This window comes from Cucumis sativus, chromosome 3 (assembly GCF_000004075.3).
Source record: "Cucumis sativus cultivar 9930 chromosome 3, Cucumber_9930_V3, whole genome shotgun sequence".
NCBI lineage: Eukaryota > Viridiplantae > Streptophyta > Magnoliopsida > Cucurbitales > Cucurbitaceae > Cucumis > Cucumis sativus.
This window is the reverse complement of record NC_026657.2, coordinates 21,675,110-21,689,925: the sequence shown is the minus strand read 5'-3', so window position 1 is coordinate 21,689,925 and position 14,816 is coordinate 21,675,110. Positions and strand designations below refer to the sequence as shown.

General features: G+C 32.3%; 1 protein-coding gene across 1 annotated transcript; it reads left to right on the top strand.

The window, feature by feature from the left end:
• The first annotated feature begins 9,180 nt into the window (after positions 1 to 9,180).
• LOC101210391 (bet1-like SNARE 1-2) lies at positions 9,181 to 12,635 on the top strand. Its single transcript, XM_004151349.3, has 6 exons — positions 9,181 to 9,310; positions 9,960 to 10,101; positions 10,999 to 11,055; positions 11,145 to 11,204; positions 11,756 to 11,841; positions 12,185 to 12,635. Exons 1-6 carry the CDS (start codon positions 9,297 to 9,299, stop codon positions 12,210 to 12,212), a joined length of 387 nt encoding a protein of 128 aa, XP_004151397.1. The 5' UTR covers positions 9,181 to 9,296; the 3' UTR covers positions 12,213 to 12,635.
• Positions 12,636 to 14,816: the final 2,181 nt, after the last annotated feature.

The window sequence follows — 14,816 nt, the reverse complement described above, 5'->3', positions numbered from 1 at the left end:
ACGGCAGAAGCCTGATCGTCCCTAGAAGAAGCTCGACAAAGTCATTCCTGCAAAAAAAAAACAAAAAAACAAAACAACAAAAAACAAAAAACAAAACAAAACAAAAAAACACAAAAAAACACACACAAAAAAAGAGAGAAAAAGAGAAAGGGAGAAGAAAAGTTTTCTCTACCTTTCTGCTGATTGGATGAGGAATAAGTGTTGGATGAAAAATAAGTGAGTAAGGTATGAGTCTATTTATAAGGCCAACAAATCCAATTCCTAAAAGGATTAGGAATGATATTTAATCATTTTTTTTTTAAACAAATCCAGATAATCCAATTATCTTATTTTATTTTAAATTATTTTATTTTTTGGGATAAATCTCAAGTTTAACTTTTATTGAGATATTTAAAATATTTAAAAATTTCAACATTTAAAAAAATATATAAATAAATATTCTCAATTTTAAAAGTTAAAATTTGGGTTCAAAATTCAAGTTAAATTAACTTGAATATATGACCTCCTTTTTATCATGAATTTAAATCGGAACCATAAATCCAATTTTACCTCAAGATTGAGGACCCAATTTTTTTTTATCTCAAATTAAAATTGGTCATTCCAAATTCTTATGCATCCCTAGGATAAATTAAAGTATGATAGAAACCTTATCCTTATTTCAAAATTAAAATTTTGGTTATATTCCAAATTTTACTTTTAAAAAAAAATCATCATATTAAAATTTTTTATCCTCAAATAAAATTAAATTGTGGATAAAACTTTGAATTTTTTAAGGTTTGGCCATATTCCAACTATTATTTTAAATTTAAATCAAACTCATGTATTAAATTCATTGTTTGATTAATTTGGTATGTTAAATTGAGCAAAAAAAAAAAAAAAAAACTCGTACTTTGACTTCAAATTTATCTTTTTCGAGATTCATTCACTCATATACATGCATAAATCTCGGAAAATGGGGCATTTGTTGAATAAGAAATTTTGAGACCAATCACAAATTGCCACATCATTTATTAAGTTAATGATGAAAAATACAAATAATTAAATTTGGAACTAATTAAAATTGACATTTGCCCCAAATTAAAGAATTAATAAAAATAAATTGGTCATTCTAATAATGCCACATGTTTTAATCATTTTAGTTCAATTAAATATTATTTACTTGGACTAAGTTCAATTAAGCCCAAAAATAAGCTTAATTGGACCCAAAGACTAAATATAACCTAAGTCCATATGGTTGAGCCCATGGATCTGGTCCATGGACCAATCAGGTTCAAACTCATAAAGTCCAACAGTGAACTCTATAAGTAAAGGAATTCTCCTCATTTGTAGAGGTTAGAAAATTTTGACTCTAGAAGATCCAAAGAGAATTCTTCCAAGAGCTAGAAGACTCCCTAACTCCTAAAGTCGACCATCCTAGAAGATTGAAGCTTCTTTAAAGATACAAGCTTTCTTCCAAGGCTCCAACTTCAAGAACATCACGTGCTCCGCTTCCTCCAAATCAAGCTGAAGCATCCAGTCGAGAGAGAATCAGAGGATCAAATTCTAGAGATTGAACCGCATCGCATCAAATCAACAAAAATACAACATCAACCCAAATTCAAGTCCACGAATTAAATTTCTTCGGAAATCTCGTGCGAACAATCATCATTGAAAACTATCAGAAAAGTGTCTAAGAAATCCTTAAACACCTTGTTCATCAAATCCATAAATATTGTAGGTGTATTAGTCAAACCAAAAGACATTACTATGAATTCATAATGTCCATATCTCGAACGAAAAGCAGTCTTAGGAATATCACTGTCTCTAATCCTCAACTGGTGATAACCTGAGCGTAAGTCAATCTTAGAGAACACTGTGGCTCCATGTAACTGATTGAACAAATAATCGATTATGGGCAAAGGATATTTTTTCTTGACCGTTACTTTATTCAGCTCTCTATAGTCAATGCAAAGACGCATCGACCCATCCTTCTTCCTAGCCATCCTATAAGGAGCTTTCGAAATGGGAGTAGTGTCTGGCTCCAACTCAATGGCAAAATCGACCTCTCTGTGAGGCGGAAGTCCTGGAAGCTATTCTGGAAACATATCTGGGTATTCTCTTACCACAGGTTCTGAAGTTAAAGAAATCTCATCTTCCCTAGTATCCACCACACTTGCCAAAATACTCCAGGTACCCTGGTTGAGCAGTTTACTAGCTTTCATAGCTGAAATTACTTTAGGCAGTACTACTGTTCCTACCCCTTTGAATTTAAAGATAGACTCGGTAGGAGGACTGAACACCACCTCCTTACGAGAACAATCAATGCTAGCATGATTAGCAGCTAGCCAATACATGTCTAAGATTACATCAAAGTCACGCATATCTAATACTAACAAAGTTACATCCAGCACATGACCAACTATCTCAATTTTACATGCTTTAATCTTTTCCTTAGACAACATAATTTCCCCAGACGGAGTAGACACTGACAAAACATAATCTAAGGACTCCACCTCTAAGCATGCATGTGTCACAAACAACGAGGAAATAAAGGAATGAGAAGATCCTGAGTCGAATAAAGTTAAGGCAAAGTGCCCTAACACTGGTAACGTACCTGTCGCCACTGTGTCAACCTTCTCTGCCTCTGACCTACTAGTGGCAAAAACTGCACCCCGCTGTGGAGCTCTCACTCCCTGACTGCTCTGTCCAGCCTCAGTAGACCTGACAACGATTAGTCATGTGTCCCTCTTTCTTGCACTTATAGCAAACTCTTGTTCCCATCAAACAACGACCCAAGTGGCGCTTCCCACACGTATTGCATAGTGGCTTCTCTCTAGTAGTGTCCCCTACCCCACCAGGACTCTGCTGGAAACTGCGAAAAGGATCACCCGACCTCAAGTTCCTCTGAGGAACCCCAACAAATCTCTGCTCTGCTTTCCTCTTCTGACCAGAAACCGTTCCCTTATCAGAACTTTTTGCATGAACCTCGTCCTTCCCAATACTCATATCCACTGCTAGCCCGCAGTGCTTCAGCCTGAGTGGTGGGCTTTAGTGCTCGCACAAAACCTCTAATCTCATCCCTCAATCCTTTGACAAACCTCTCAGCTCTAGCCTGCTCATTACCAACAAGCTCAGGGGCAAAGTGCGACAGCATGTCGAACTCCTGGTGATACTCCTCAACTGTCATGTGTCCTTGCTTCAATTCCAAGAATTCCTGGCTTTTGGCATCTCTAAGGTTAGCTGAGAAAAACTTGGTATAGAAGCAGTCTTTAAACTGATCCCAAGTGATCTGTCTCACATCTCCACCTAACATACGCATCGCGGTCCTCCACCAGATGATGCCTCTGTCCCTTAGAAGAAAAGCAGTACATTGAACCCTATGCTCCTCGAGACACCTCATGTAGTTAAATATGGTTTCCACAGAGGACAACCACAATTCACCTTTGATAGGATCCTCAAGTGACCCATCAAACGTCTGAGGGTTATATTTCCTAAAGTCTCTCAAGTGTTTCGCTTCGGTAGAAAGCTGGTTTGGTAGTATATGTGGCTGCTGTGCAGCCAATCCTTGTGCAGGAAGGGCTACTGGAGCAGGTGGAGCTGCTGGTACAGGGGGAACCACAGGTGCAGGCGGAACAACTGATGCAGGTGGAACTACTGGTGTAGGCGGAACTACTGGTGCCTGTTGGTTCTGAGCTATAGAAGTCATAAGCTTCGTGAACCTCTGCTCCATGTGAGCAGACAGTGCAGCCAACTCGTGTGTGAGTCACTGGTGCAACAGGAATTTGCTGTTCAGCTTGACCCTCAGCAGGTTGATTATGACCTACCCTTCTACCCCGGCCTCTACGACCTCCTCTACGAACACCTCTCTTTGGCAACATAATTTCTATTATCCACCAACAACTCTCTTTTAATAGTCTTAATCATAAGGTACATCACACAGTTTAGTTTAACTTAGGCAAAGTCATGCAAATAAACCATAAATATAAGCATAAACCATACTTGACGAGAGGCGAAGGGTCGTGTTAGCCATAGGGACACAACACACAAACTTACATCGTAAGTCAGTCTACAGAACCTAAAACTTAGTTTCTGATACCAACTGTAAAGACTCGACTTTTCTAACTAAGCCAAAGTCGTTAAATTAACACAAAGACTTGAGTTTACACAAAGTACCAAATTCAATTAAATTAAAAAACTTAAAAATACAAAATTTATGTTTGGGCCCTGTTTAAAATAACCAAAACTTTCAAGGAAAAACTTATAATTATTCAGTTTTTGGATACAGTTAAACCTCAAATTTTCTAATAAGTCTCAAGTACGAAAACAAAACAAAAAGAGAAATCATCAAGCGAAAGCGAATTTAAAATGTCCCCTATGGCGATCACGCTTCCTTCCTTCCCCTCGTCGGTTTATACCAGAAACGTCTATAACCTTTATTCATTAAACATCCATATTGATAGAACTAAGTCATGCACAGCGGAAAAAGAATCGAATTTCTACCCTAATTGTCACAATTAACATGTAACCATAAACTAATCAAATTAGGGTTTTAAGAAGTATTACCTTTGAAGCTTACAAAAGGTTTGATGTCTTCTTACCAATTCTACCCGAGACCACCACTAGTACTCAACTGCTATCCTCTAGACAAAGAACCGGGTTGTGGGACCCAATTTTGATGTAGAAAGTAATGGAGATAAAATGAGATTGGAAGCTTTCTTTTTTCTTTTTGTTGAGATTATGAAAAATGATAAAAGAGGCAAAAGTTCTTCAACATTTGAAAACATCTCTATTTATAGCCTAATTACATGCAAAAATGCATGCAATTCAATTGCCAAATCTCAACACCTAATATTCCACTAACAATTAGTGGAACTTAGTGGGCTAGGTGTCTATATCTCATATAGCCACATATCCCACTAAGAGTTAGTGGGATTATCCAACAAAATGTTGGATTTTCCCACTAACTTAGTCCAAGGGTAAAATGGTCATTAGATTTTTCTAGTCCAAAGTCAAACTTTGACTTTTCTAAGTCAAAAGTCAATATTTTGACTTTTTACCATTTTGTCCGTCTTGACTAATTCCAACCTCCCGAGCATGAATCCGCATTCATTTTTCCAAAATTCAAATCACATTTGAATATAAGGCCGGTCAAAGTTTGACTTTTCAAAGTCAAAAGTCAACATTTTGACTTTTTACTATTTTTGACCAATTCCGAGCTTCTTAGTATGAATCCGCATTCATACTTATAGTATGTAAGACATAAAGCTCTATTTCTAATTAGAAGACCGACGATTATATCACTGTATATGTCGGTTTTCCTTTCTTCTCCCTATTCGAACAATTCGACTTATTTCATCACACTGTTCTAAGTTTAATCCATATGAGCTAGCAGAGGAACCTAATGGACCTATAGATCATGGGCTCCAACGATTCAAGATTAACTAGCTAAACTCTTTTAAACCGAGTTAATCAACATTCGTTAACTAACGGGTCATTCCACTAAAGTCCCGTAGTTGCACTCCCCTCACTATAGATATATTTGTGTCCATTTGATAAAACCATAATCAGTAAGTTAATCCTTCACAGGTTGCTCGTAACCTTGGCTGGGTCAAAATACCGTTTTACCCCCAAGATTACATCTTGTTCCTTAAGTCCCACTAATCCACTATTGAACAATTGGTTTAAGGTTCAACCTATAAACTTAATCCCTCTCGGGCCAATGAGAGGGTGGGGCCCCTTGTTCAAGACTTGGATTCAGTGCTTAAGAGAGCAACCTATCTACTAACCCTAAAGCGGGTAGGAGTGAATTCCATCTTGTACCCTATGTTCCCAGCTATCCACCCGATCTTACCCCTGAAATGGGAGGCTTATTGGGCCAACGCTGATGAGCTGCCCTCACCTATGCAGATCTAAGGATAATCTCGTATGAACAGGAGTTCATAGTTAGCTCAGGATTAAGACTAAGTTACCTAGGTCATCAATAATTGAGATAGTCAGTTTTAAACAGTAAACGGTGTTATAACGTAAAAATGACTAATTCATGGTTCAGTCTTATGTAAACATTTTACATAGGATGCCCCCACTTTCATGTCTCTACATGAACGATTAGGATCACATCGTTTGTACTACAAAGTGGGCCGCATCCATAGTCTCTCAAAATAAGGCGCCCAACCTTTATTTCATATACTATAGACTATTTAGGCTATATACTCGAACTTGATCCACGTTTATGTTTACACATAAAGTTCAAGTTTATTGAAAAAAATAGCCTTGGAACTTTGATTTATTGGATTTAAGATTATAATATTTAATTTCTCAATAACAACTTTATGGAATAGAATATGATTTACAAACTACGAGTTTTAGGACAAAAAATTCCAACACATATGTGTATATATATACATATCCAGTCAGTCACAACAGGCACTCAATATCAAATCCACAACAATCCATACACACACACACACACACACACACATATATATATATATATATATAAATTTCTCCCAGTCAAACACAGCAAACATTAAACATTGGGTCCACATCCAAACATTCATCATAACCGTCATTCTTACTCAGTTCACATATAACGTTATGGTTCATACAGTCAACACATCTTGAATTTATTATTGAGTCCAATAGAAAGTCCCTTACCTAAAAGTTAGGGAAGCTCCTTAATCAACTAACGTGAACGAATTAATCCTAAGCACAACAATACAAAATTCGATTACTTTCAAGATACATATCTCACTTACTTTCCTCAAAGTAGATTTTTGCTTACCAAATGTGGGCAAACCAAATTCAAAATTCACAAATTGGTTGTGAATTCGAGTGACCCAATGCTACCTTCAACACCTTCAAAAATGATTTATCAATTAGCCAAATATCCCAACCGTAACGTCTGAACAACTTTGAAACAACCACAATCGAACTTCAATTTCCATCAACAACTTTAACCATTCACAATAAAAACTAAAAAAAACAGTAGGGGTCGAACCTAAAGGCAGAAATCGTGCCAAACAGATCGAGGCAAAGAACTTAAATTTTAGTATTTAATCATTCCTCGATGACATTTTGCAAATCTTCTTCTTTTTTCTTGCAAGAGCTAAAATGAAGCTCGAATGTATGAAGAACTCACCGATGTATATCTTACTAAGATGTATATAAGTTTTGAATTCTATGGTAGAATTTCATGATTTCATCTTTTCTATAGTATCAACAATGCTCCCCTTTTCAACTTGAAACTTTCGGCTATTACACAGGTGTAGAATCGAACTCTTGAATTGAATGTGTCTTAATTTTGCACTTACGAATTTCAAATAAACGGCATCTTCTGGACATTAAAATAGATTTTAAATTTTGGAGGCACGAGGTGGAGCTTTCCATTAATGGTAACTTTTATGTAACATATGTTATTTCAATTACAGTATATTTGAAGTTTAAGTAAATAATTGTATTTTTCATATTGGATAAGAACACTTGAGAGATTGTTTCATTTATTTATTTTTCTAATTTTTATGGTTCGCTGTTTTAACAATTTAAAATTATTTTTAATATTTTTTTAAAATAAAACTCATAATGTGATATTTCTTCTTGACAACACTAAGAGACCGTTTCGTGAAGTATAGTCATTTACTTGTTTGGCCCATGAATTAAGGGAGGAAAAGTAATACTCTTAATCCTCATTCCTTCGCTTTATTCGTTTATTACCTCACATTTTCCACTTAATCCTTTCATTTTCCAATATAATCATTTTATTTCTTCATCTTCTTCTCACCTTCCTCATTTGTTTCTTATTCTCTTTCTTCATTTATTTATTTTTCTCTCCAAATTAGTCATCTTATTTAATCTCTTTTCCAAACAAATTATTCCACCTCCCTTCTTCTTCATTTTCTTTGTGCCAAACGAATTAGTCATCTTCTCTAGTATGTTGTTTATTGTTCTCATGAAGAAAAAATATTAATAAATGAAAGAAAAAATATTAAAAATGGAAGAAAAATAAAAACAAGAGATACAATTCTGTATTGTATAGGATTGATGATACAAACTTAAAATATAATTTTTTTTTGTATTTTATTTACGGTACAATTTGAAGAAACATATTTTACATAAATGAAAAAAATAATACAATTTGTTTGTATTGTGCATTGTGTGTACGGTTCAAAGTTTTATATATATATAAAATCAATTTCAAAATTAATACATATTTGTTGTGTGTTGGAGTTGCATTTTAATACAAGTTTTCGTGTTTTGAAAAACAGTAAATTTAGACAAACGAAAAAAAAAACATATATATATATATATATATATAGTACAGTTTTTGTTTGTATTTGGTTTACATAAAACATTTCATAAGTATTTCTTACACATTGAAAAAAAAAATGTAATTCAATTTCTTTCTGATATGGGGTTGCGGTAAAAAAACAAATATTTGTCCTAAATTAAAAGAAAAAACACATTTTTTTAATATATTGGATTTATGGATCAAATTGAACTACAAATTGAAGGCAAATAAGAAGTTAAATAATACAATTTAAGTGTGAATTGAATTTACGGTATAAATTTCATAAACATATTTTACACAATAAAAAAAATAATACACTTTTATTTTGTGTACTTGACTTAATGTTAAAAAAGAAAGAAAAAACTATTGTACAAATAGAAAAAAAAAACTTTACTTTTGAAAGTATATTAGGTGTACGTTGTAATAAAAAAAATATTTATGCAAAATCAACAAAAAAAATCAATACATTTTTTTTTGTGAACGCTTGTATTACGGTACAACCTAACTAAAAGAAGAATTTGAATACAATTTTTGATTGGAGAGGTTTTATGGTACGGACAATTTACAATGCAAAAAGTATTAACACATTTTTTATTTTGTATTTGATTCGTGAGAAGAAAAACAATAATTTCATTTGTATCAGAAAAATAATTATATATTTTTTCTTATATTAGGCTTACCGTACAAATAAAAAAAACACAAAAAAAAAAAAAATACAATTTTGTTGATCATAATCCTTCCCCCAAATAATCAGTGTTGTATGTGAGGATTATCAATTAATCCCCTTCTTTTGTTCCTTTCCTTCCCCGAACCCGGCCCCAATTTATTATAACTAAACCTAAAATATTTAGTATGTAAAAGGCCGAAGCCCATTACTATTCGCCGTAGCTGGGATGCCCGTACCCGTTTTTAATATAGAAACCTACAATAGCCATCATCTTTTTATTTATTTGTGTTATGTATATTTTATTTTTCCAACTAAGCTGAAATTCTGGCCGAAGAAGAACGCTTTTCGTTGAACTGAGCCCCCGTGATGAGTTACAGAAGGTTCGTATCCAAATTCTTCGTCGATGTACACACTTTACTTTGTTTTACTTAACTATACCACCACTCTGCCTTCCATTACTGTCTCAATTTTCTGATTTCTGCCTTCTTTTGTTGTTATTTTCATTCATCAGCTCCCTCAAGTTGCTTGCTTCTATGAATTGGTTCTGATCTTGTGTTATAATTCCATTATGATTTAAGTCTGAGTTCTTAATCAACAATTTGGCTTAAAATGGTATGAAATAAACAGTAGATCGCTGTATCAATTCGTACGGTAGGATATGGCTTTTCGATCTGGTTGCATATCCCTGACACACACAAGTGTGTGAATCCTATGACGACTTGAAAAAATCTACAACTTTATATTAGCTTTCCATTTCCTTCTTTGGTTTTGAGTTTTTATTCGAGTTTTGAATAGTAATTTGACTGAAAGCATAATGAAGGTCAAATATCTTCTCAATTCTGGAATCCTGGATGTTAGGTTTCTTTCTCCTTGCTAACATTGAGTTAAATTGTAGCCATTTTCTTCTTCTACTACTTAAAATTTGTTAGACATAAACATTGGTATTGTTCTTGGATATCACTGTCTCTCCTTGTATAAGAATTTGTATATTGTTTCGTTTGAAATAGCTGGTATTGTTTTTGTTCGTAGGGAGCACCGTTCTTCTAGATCTGCTCTCTTTGATGACCTTGAGGAGGGCGGCCTGAGGACTAGCTCTTCAGTTGAAATTAAAGAGCATGACAATGACAAAGCCCTCCATACTTTGGAAGATAGAGTTTCTATTCTGAAAAGGGTAAATTTTACGCAGAGAGACGCTTCTTAATTATTAATTTATTCATCTCCTATCTTTTATATAAAAGGTTGTTATGATTGAACACATTATATCCTATCCTTTTGAAGCAATTAGGATAGGTTGAATGTCATAAGTTGAAGTGACTCTTGACATAATGATACTGTCTTAGCCATTTTACTAAGTAAACTGTTTTTAAAACAATTATTTTGACATTGAAATCCTGCTGCATGAGCATCTTAAATTATTATTCAGATGATTTTGCAATCCAGTAATTCATCCTCTTGCTTCAGATAATTTAATCATAGAAAATGAATGGGAAAAAGGATGCAATGCTTTTTTCTTTCAGAATTTCTTCTATATTTGTGCATTTAGCAGCTGAATTTGAGTGTGATGATGAGCTTTCCTTCAAGTATGATCATAGGTGTTGCCTGAAAGTGTCGTACCATTTGATGCAAATGACTTGTATGCTCAAAGAGCTCTGGAATAGGCGAACTAATTGAGTGGTTTCATTAGTTTAGACTAGTGGTATAAAGAACTCTCGGATATAATAAGTGGTTATAGGTCTAAAGACTCCAAATTCCCTTTTAATGACTAATGACTGATGGTTAATTTTCTGTTTTGTCACTACCTAAAATGGTGAATTGGTGTAAAAGGATTGCTGTTGCAGTGCAACATGAGATAGTACTTAAAGTAACTCTTTGTTTCATATAGATACAGTGCAAATGATCACTTGATATCTCCGTCCTCGCTTAATATAAACACCAAAGATGAGGGTTTTCTTACTACTTCCATAATGGTGCTTATAGTTTCCATTTCCAGCTAGAAAGAATTCTGTTCCCCCTCCTCGATTTGTCTTCTTAATTGAGCAACTTTTGATGTATATATTGTTTAAAATAGTTGACAGGTGACATTCACGAAGAAGTGGAGAGTCATAATCATTTGCTTGACCGGATGGTATGTTGTTTCTTCAAGGTTATTTATGTCTGTCTTGTGAGTTGAAATGATTGGATCGTGTTTCTTTATGTGGATTTTATTCTAATCAGGGAAATGGCATGGATGCTTCAAGGGGTATAATGTCAAGAACCATGGATCGATTCAAGATGGTAATTGATCTAGCTCTTTTCAGTTTATTTTATTTAGGGGAAAATGTGGTTTTATCTTATATATATACATGCCTTTAATAGGAAGGAAGAAGATGATGAGATAGAGATTTTTTTCTTTTGTAATTCTTGATGTTTGATTAGAGATTTTTTTTTTCGGATTTGGGTTTCTTCTTTGTAATTTCATTCCATCAATAACCCTTTCTTGTTTGATAACCATTTGACTTTTGATTTTTAGTTTCTAAAAAAATGAGACCGTACACTTCTTCCTTCTCTAAATTGTTGGCTTTGTTATCTACTATTTTCCAACGTTTTAAAAACCAAAGTAGTTTTTAAAAACTTGTTTTTGTTTTTTTGGAATTGGCTAAGAATTCAACTTTACTTAAGAAAAATGCAAATCATCGTAAGAAATTTAGAGGAAATAGACTTAATTAAAAAAAAAACGAAATAGTTAATGATGGATGTCTAAAAGATGAGAAATCAAGCCCAGAAAAATTGGCAGTACATTCTCTATTTGCATGCATTCTCCTAATACAAACATTCATGTTCTACAGGTTTTCGAGCAAAAAACGAAGTGGAGAACTTGTAGACTTGCATTGTATTTTGTATTGTCCTTTTTACTTCTTTTCTATCTCATCAGGTAAGAATTTAGCTCAGCTGAGGGTATCATTTTTTCAAACATTGCTCTCTTTTGCAATCCATGCTGTTTGGTCAAACTACCAAATTTTTGCCTTCATTAAATTAGACCCTTTCATTGAGTTCTTTTAAATTTATCGAAATTTTCATCTACGTTGTTATATTAACAGCTTGCCGTGATGTTTTAGCAAGTATTTATTCCACTAATTCTTTGTTGGAATGTTCAGTTTTCTTTTATATAGAAGGGAATGCAGTTTTAATATCCTTCTCTTTTCTTGCATTTGAGCCTTTAAATTCAAACCTATCCATTTTTGTATTTCATTTTCATTGGCATATTCCATTTGCAGGTTCCTCAGATACTTCATGCAAAGTTGAAGTAAGATTTCTATGTTGAATCAACTCGAAGTATTGCACAACTGTGACGACCTTGCATAGTCCTTGTTTCCACAAGAACACTGAAATACAGACCGTACTTTCCTGCAATACAAGATTTGTCAAAATGCATAGTTTCTGCTTCGAAGGAGTGGAACAGATGGTCATTTTTTTTAATCACTATTCTTAATTAATTTTTTTATGGGTTAAAAGGCCATATCCGTCAGTTTAGGTATATATATATCTTGATTTAAATCATGAGTATATTATGCTCATGCTTAATAAGGTTTTATTTTCAGGCTAGTACAGGACACACTATCTCATTGACTCCCATTTTGAATCAGTATATTTGGGCAGGTTTGAAACTGGATTTTGTTCTATTGACCTAAACTAAATTAGAATCATTTAGTTGCAATTATCGGACTAGTTTTCTTGATCTTGGAAGTATACGAATTTGGCGATTCCATGTCCATTTGCGTAGTTTGTAAACAAATGTTAAATTCCACCTTTTCAGTTTTCATGCCCACCAAAACCCTAATTTCTACCTTGCTTTCACCCTTTAGTCAAATTCGTTTCAATTACAAATTTGGACCTTTATCATCTTACTAACATATTTGTCCACAATTATTGTAAATATCTCTAGTTTAGATGTATCGATGGATATTTAGAAAAAAAAATTGTGCATATCATTTTTTAAATCAAAATTTAGAACAAAGTTATTTATTAAACAAACTATGACTCAATAATTAGATGCTAAATATGATTGATAATAGAGGAGTAAATTTAGAAATAATGTTTTTTTTAAAAAAATAATGACAAAAATATGGTATTATTGAAAGAAATTTAAAATATGGGGTGTAACCTAAAGAAGTCGTGTACTGTATATATGACTTCTTTAAAAAATTTAAATTATTTTTATTTCTTGCCTATTTTGATCCTGGGATACTCGAAAACCTTAATTATTGGTGTAACAAAACTATTTTAATTAATTAAAATTAATCATTAACGCATAATCCACTAAAATTTTAAACGACCGTTCAGTAAACAAATTACCACAAACAAAATTTATCAAACAATTTAAATAACATTGTTTTTTTAAAAAATGAAAATGTTAAAAACATATTTTTAAAATAAAAATAAAAGTGAAATCTGTAAATGAAAGGATAATCTACAATTTAATATTGGTGGTAGAAATATATCTTTTCAGAAAATATATAATAAAATAAGTTATTGTAACTAAAATTTTAAACAAATATTTTTATGAAAAAATTTGAAGATTGAAATTGAAAACTAAATGTTAACGGAAATAAATTGAAATTGGTGTGATGTCACTTTAATAAGAAAACATATGTCTTAGGATTGAATAATTTTTAAATTTTAAATTGTCGAGTATATATATAGAAAGAAAGAAAAGAGAAAAAGGAAAATTGTAAAAAATAGAACTTCTGACCAAATATTATTTATACTGTATAGAAAATTAAGTGAGATTAATTTTGTCTTTTAGTGGTTTTGTTCTATGAAGTGTAAATAGTTTATGAAAAAATTTAAATAAATAAATAAATAGATGAAGAAGTTTGTTAACAAGAAAACAATTCAATTAAAATTGAAAAAATTATGTTAATTTAAAAAGAAAAAGAGTAAAGAAGATGTGATGTGGATGAACAAGTCATTGACGTTGTCCACAACTTCCATCTAATGGACGGACAACTCATTGGTCCATGATTTCTCAACGATATCACTATCCTATTTTTGTCAATATTTTTCTTTCTATCCTATTTTTTAAAAATTCACTTCTCCACGACTCACTACCCTATTTTTGGTGATACTTTTCCTCCTACCTATATTTGATATTTTTTAAAATAACATTATTAAAATAATCAATAATAGATAATAGTGAGTATTGAAAAATGATTGTGAGTTAGAATATATTTTTGTTAACAAAGTATAGGCCATTCAAATAGATTTAACGGAAAAAATAAATGAGACCCTATAATGTGTTTGGTGTTCCACAAGATTAGCAATTTATAAAAAATTCTCTTCAATTATAAACCCTAAATACCATTCTCAAATTACATTTTGATTATTGATCCAATCCAACCATCTAATTATCCTCTTTATATATCTCTACCACACAAGTTATTAAATAAATAAAAAAATATATCTTCGATCTTGTCAATGTCAAACTCAAGTACTAACAAAGTTTGGTTAAATTTAATTCTTTTCTATTACCTATTTTTGGAAAAAGAGATTTTTCAAATATCTAATTGTTATATTTAAATTTCTATTACCTATTTTTGGAAAAAGAGATTTTTCAAATATCTAATTGTTATATTTAAATTCATTAGTGTTTGTGATGGGCATGATATAACTATTTGTATTTTGTAAATATTTTTAATATTTTGTCGTTTACAATAATTTTTTTTATCTAACTGTGGACTGAGTTTGATGTTTATATGCAAGATCATATATTTCAAAATTATATAAAAAAAAAGTTTAACAACGTGGATGACTAATAAATAAATAAGTAATATATATATATAATGTTTTCTCGTACTAACAAATGTAGGGATGACAATTTAACTTTGAGATACTTTTAACTTTTAAGTT

What these genes read in the sequence shown, in the direction of transcription:
- LOC101210391 (XM_004151349.3), top strand. An exon ending in ATCATTTGCTTGACCGGATG is followed by an intron (nt 11,056 to 11,144) that starts GTATGTTGTTTC and finishes TATTCTAATCAG; the next exon opens with GGAAATGGCATGGATGCTTC. An exon ending in CTTCTTTTCTATCTCATCAG is followed by an intron (nt 11,842 to 12,184) that starts GTAAGAATTTAG and finishes TTCCATTTGCAG; the next exon opens with GTTCCTCAGATACTTCATGC.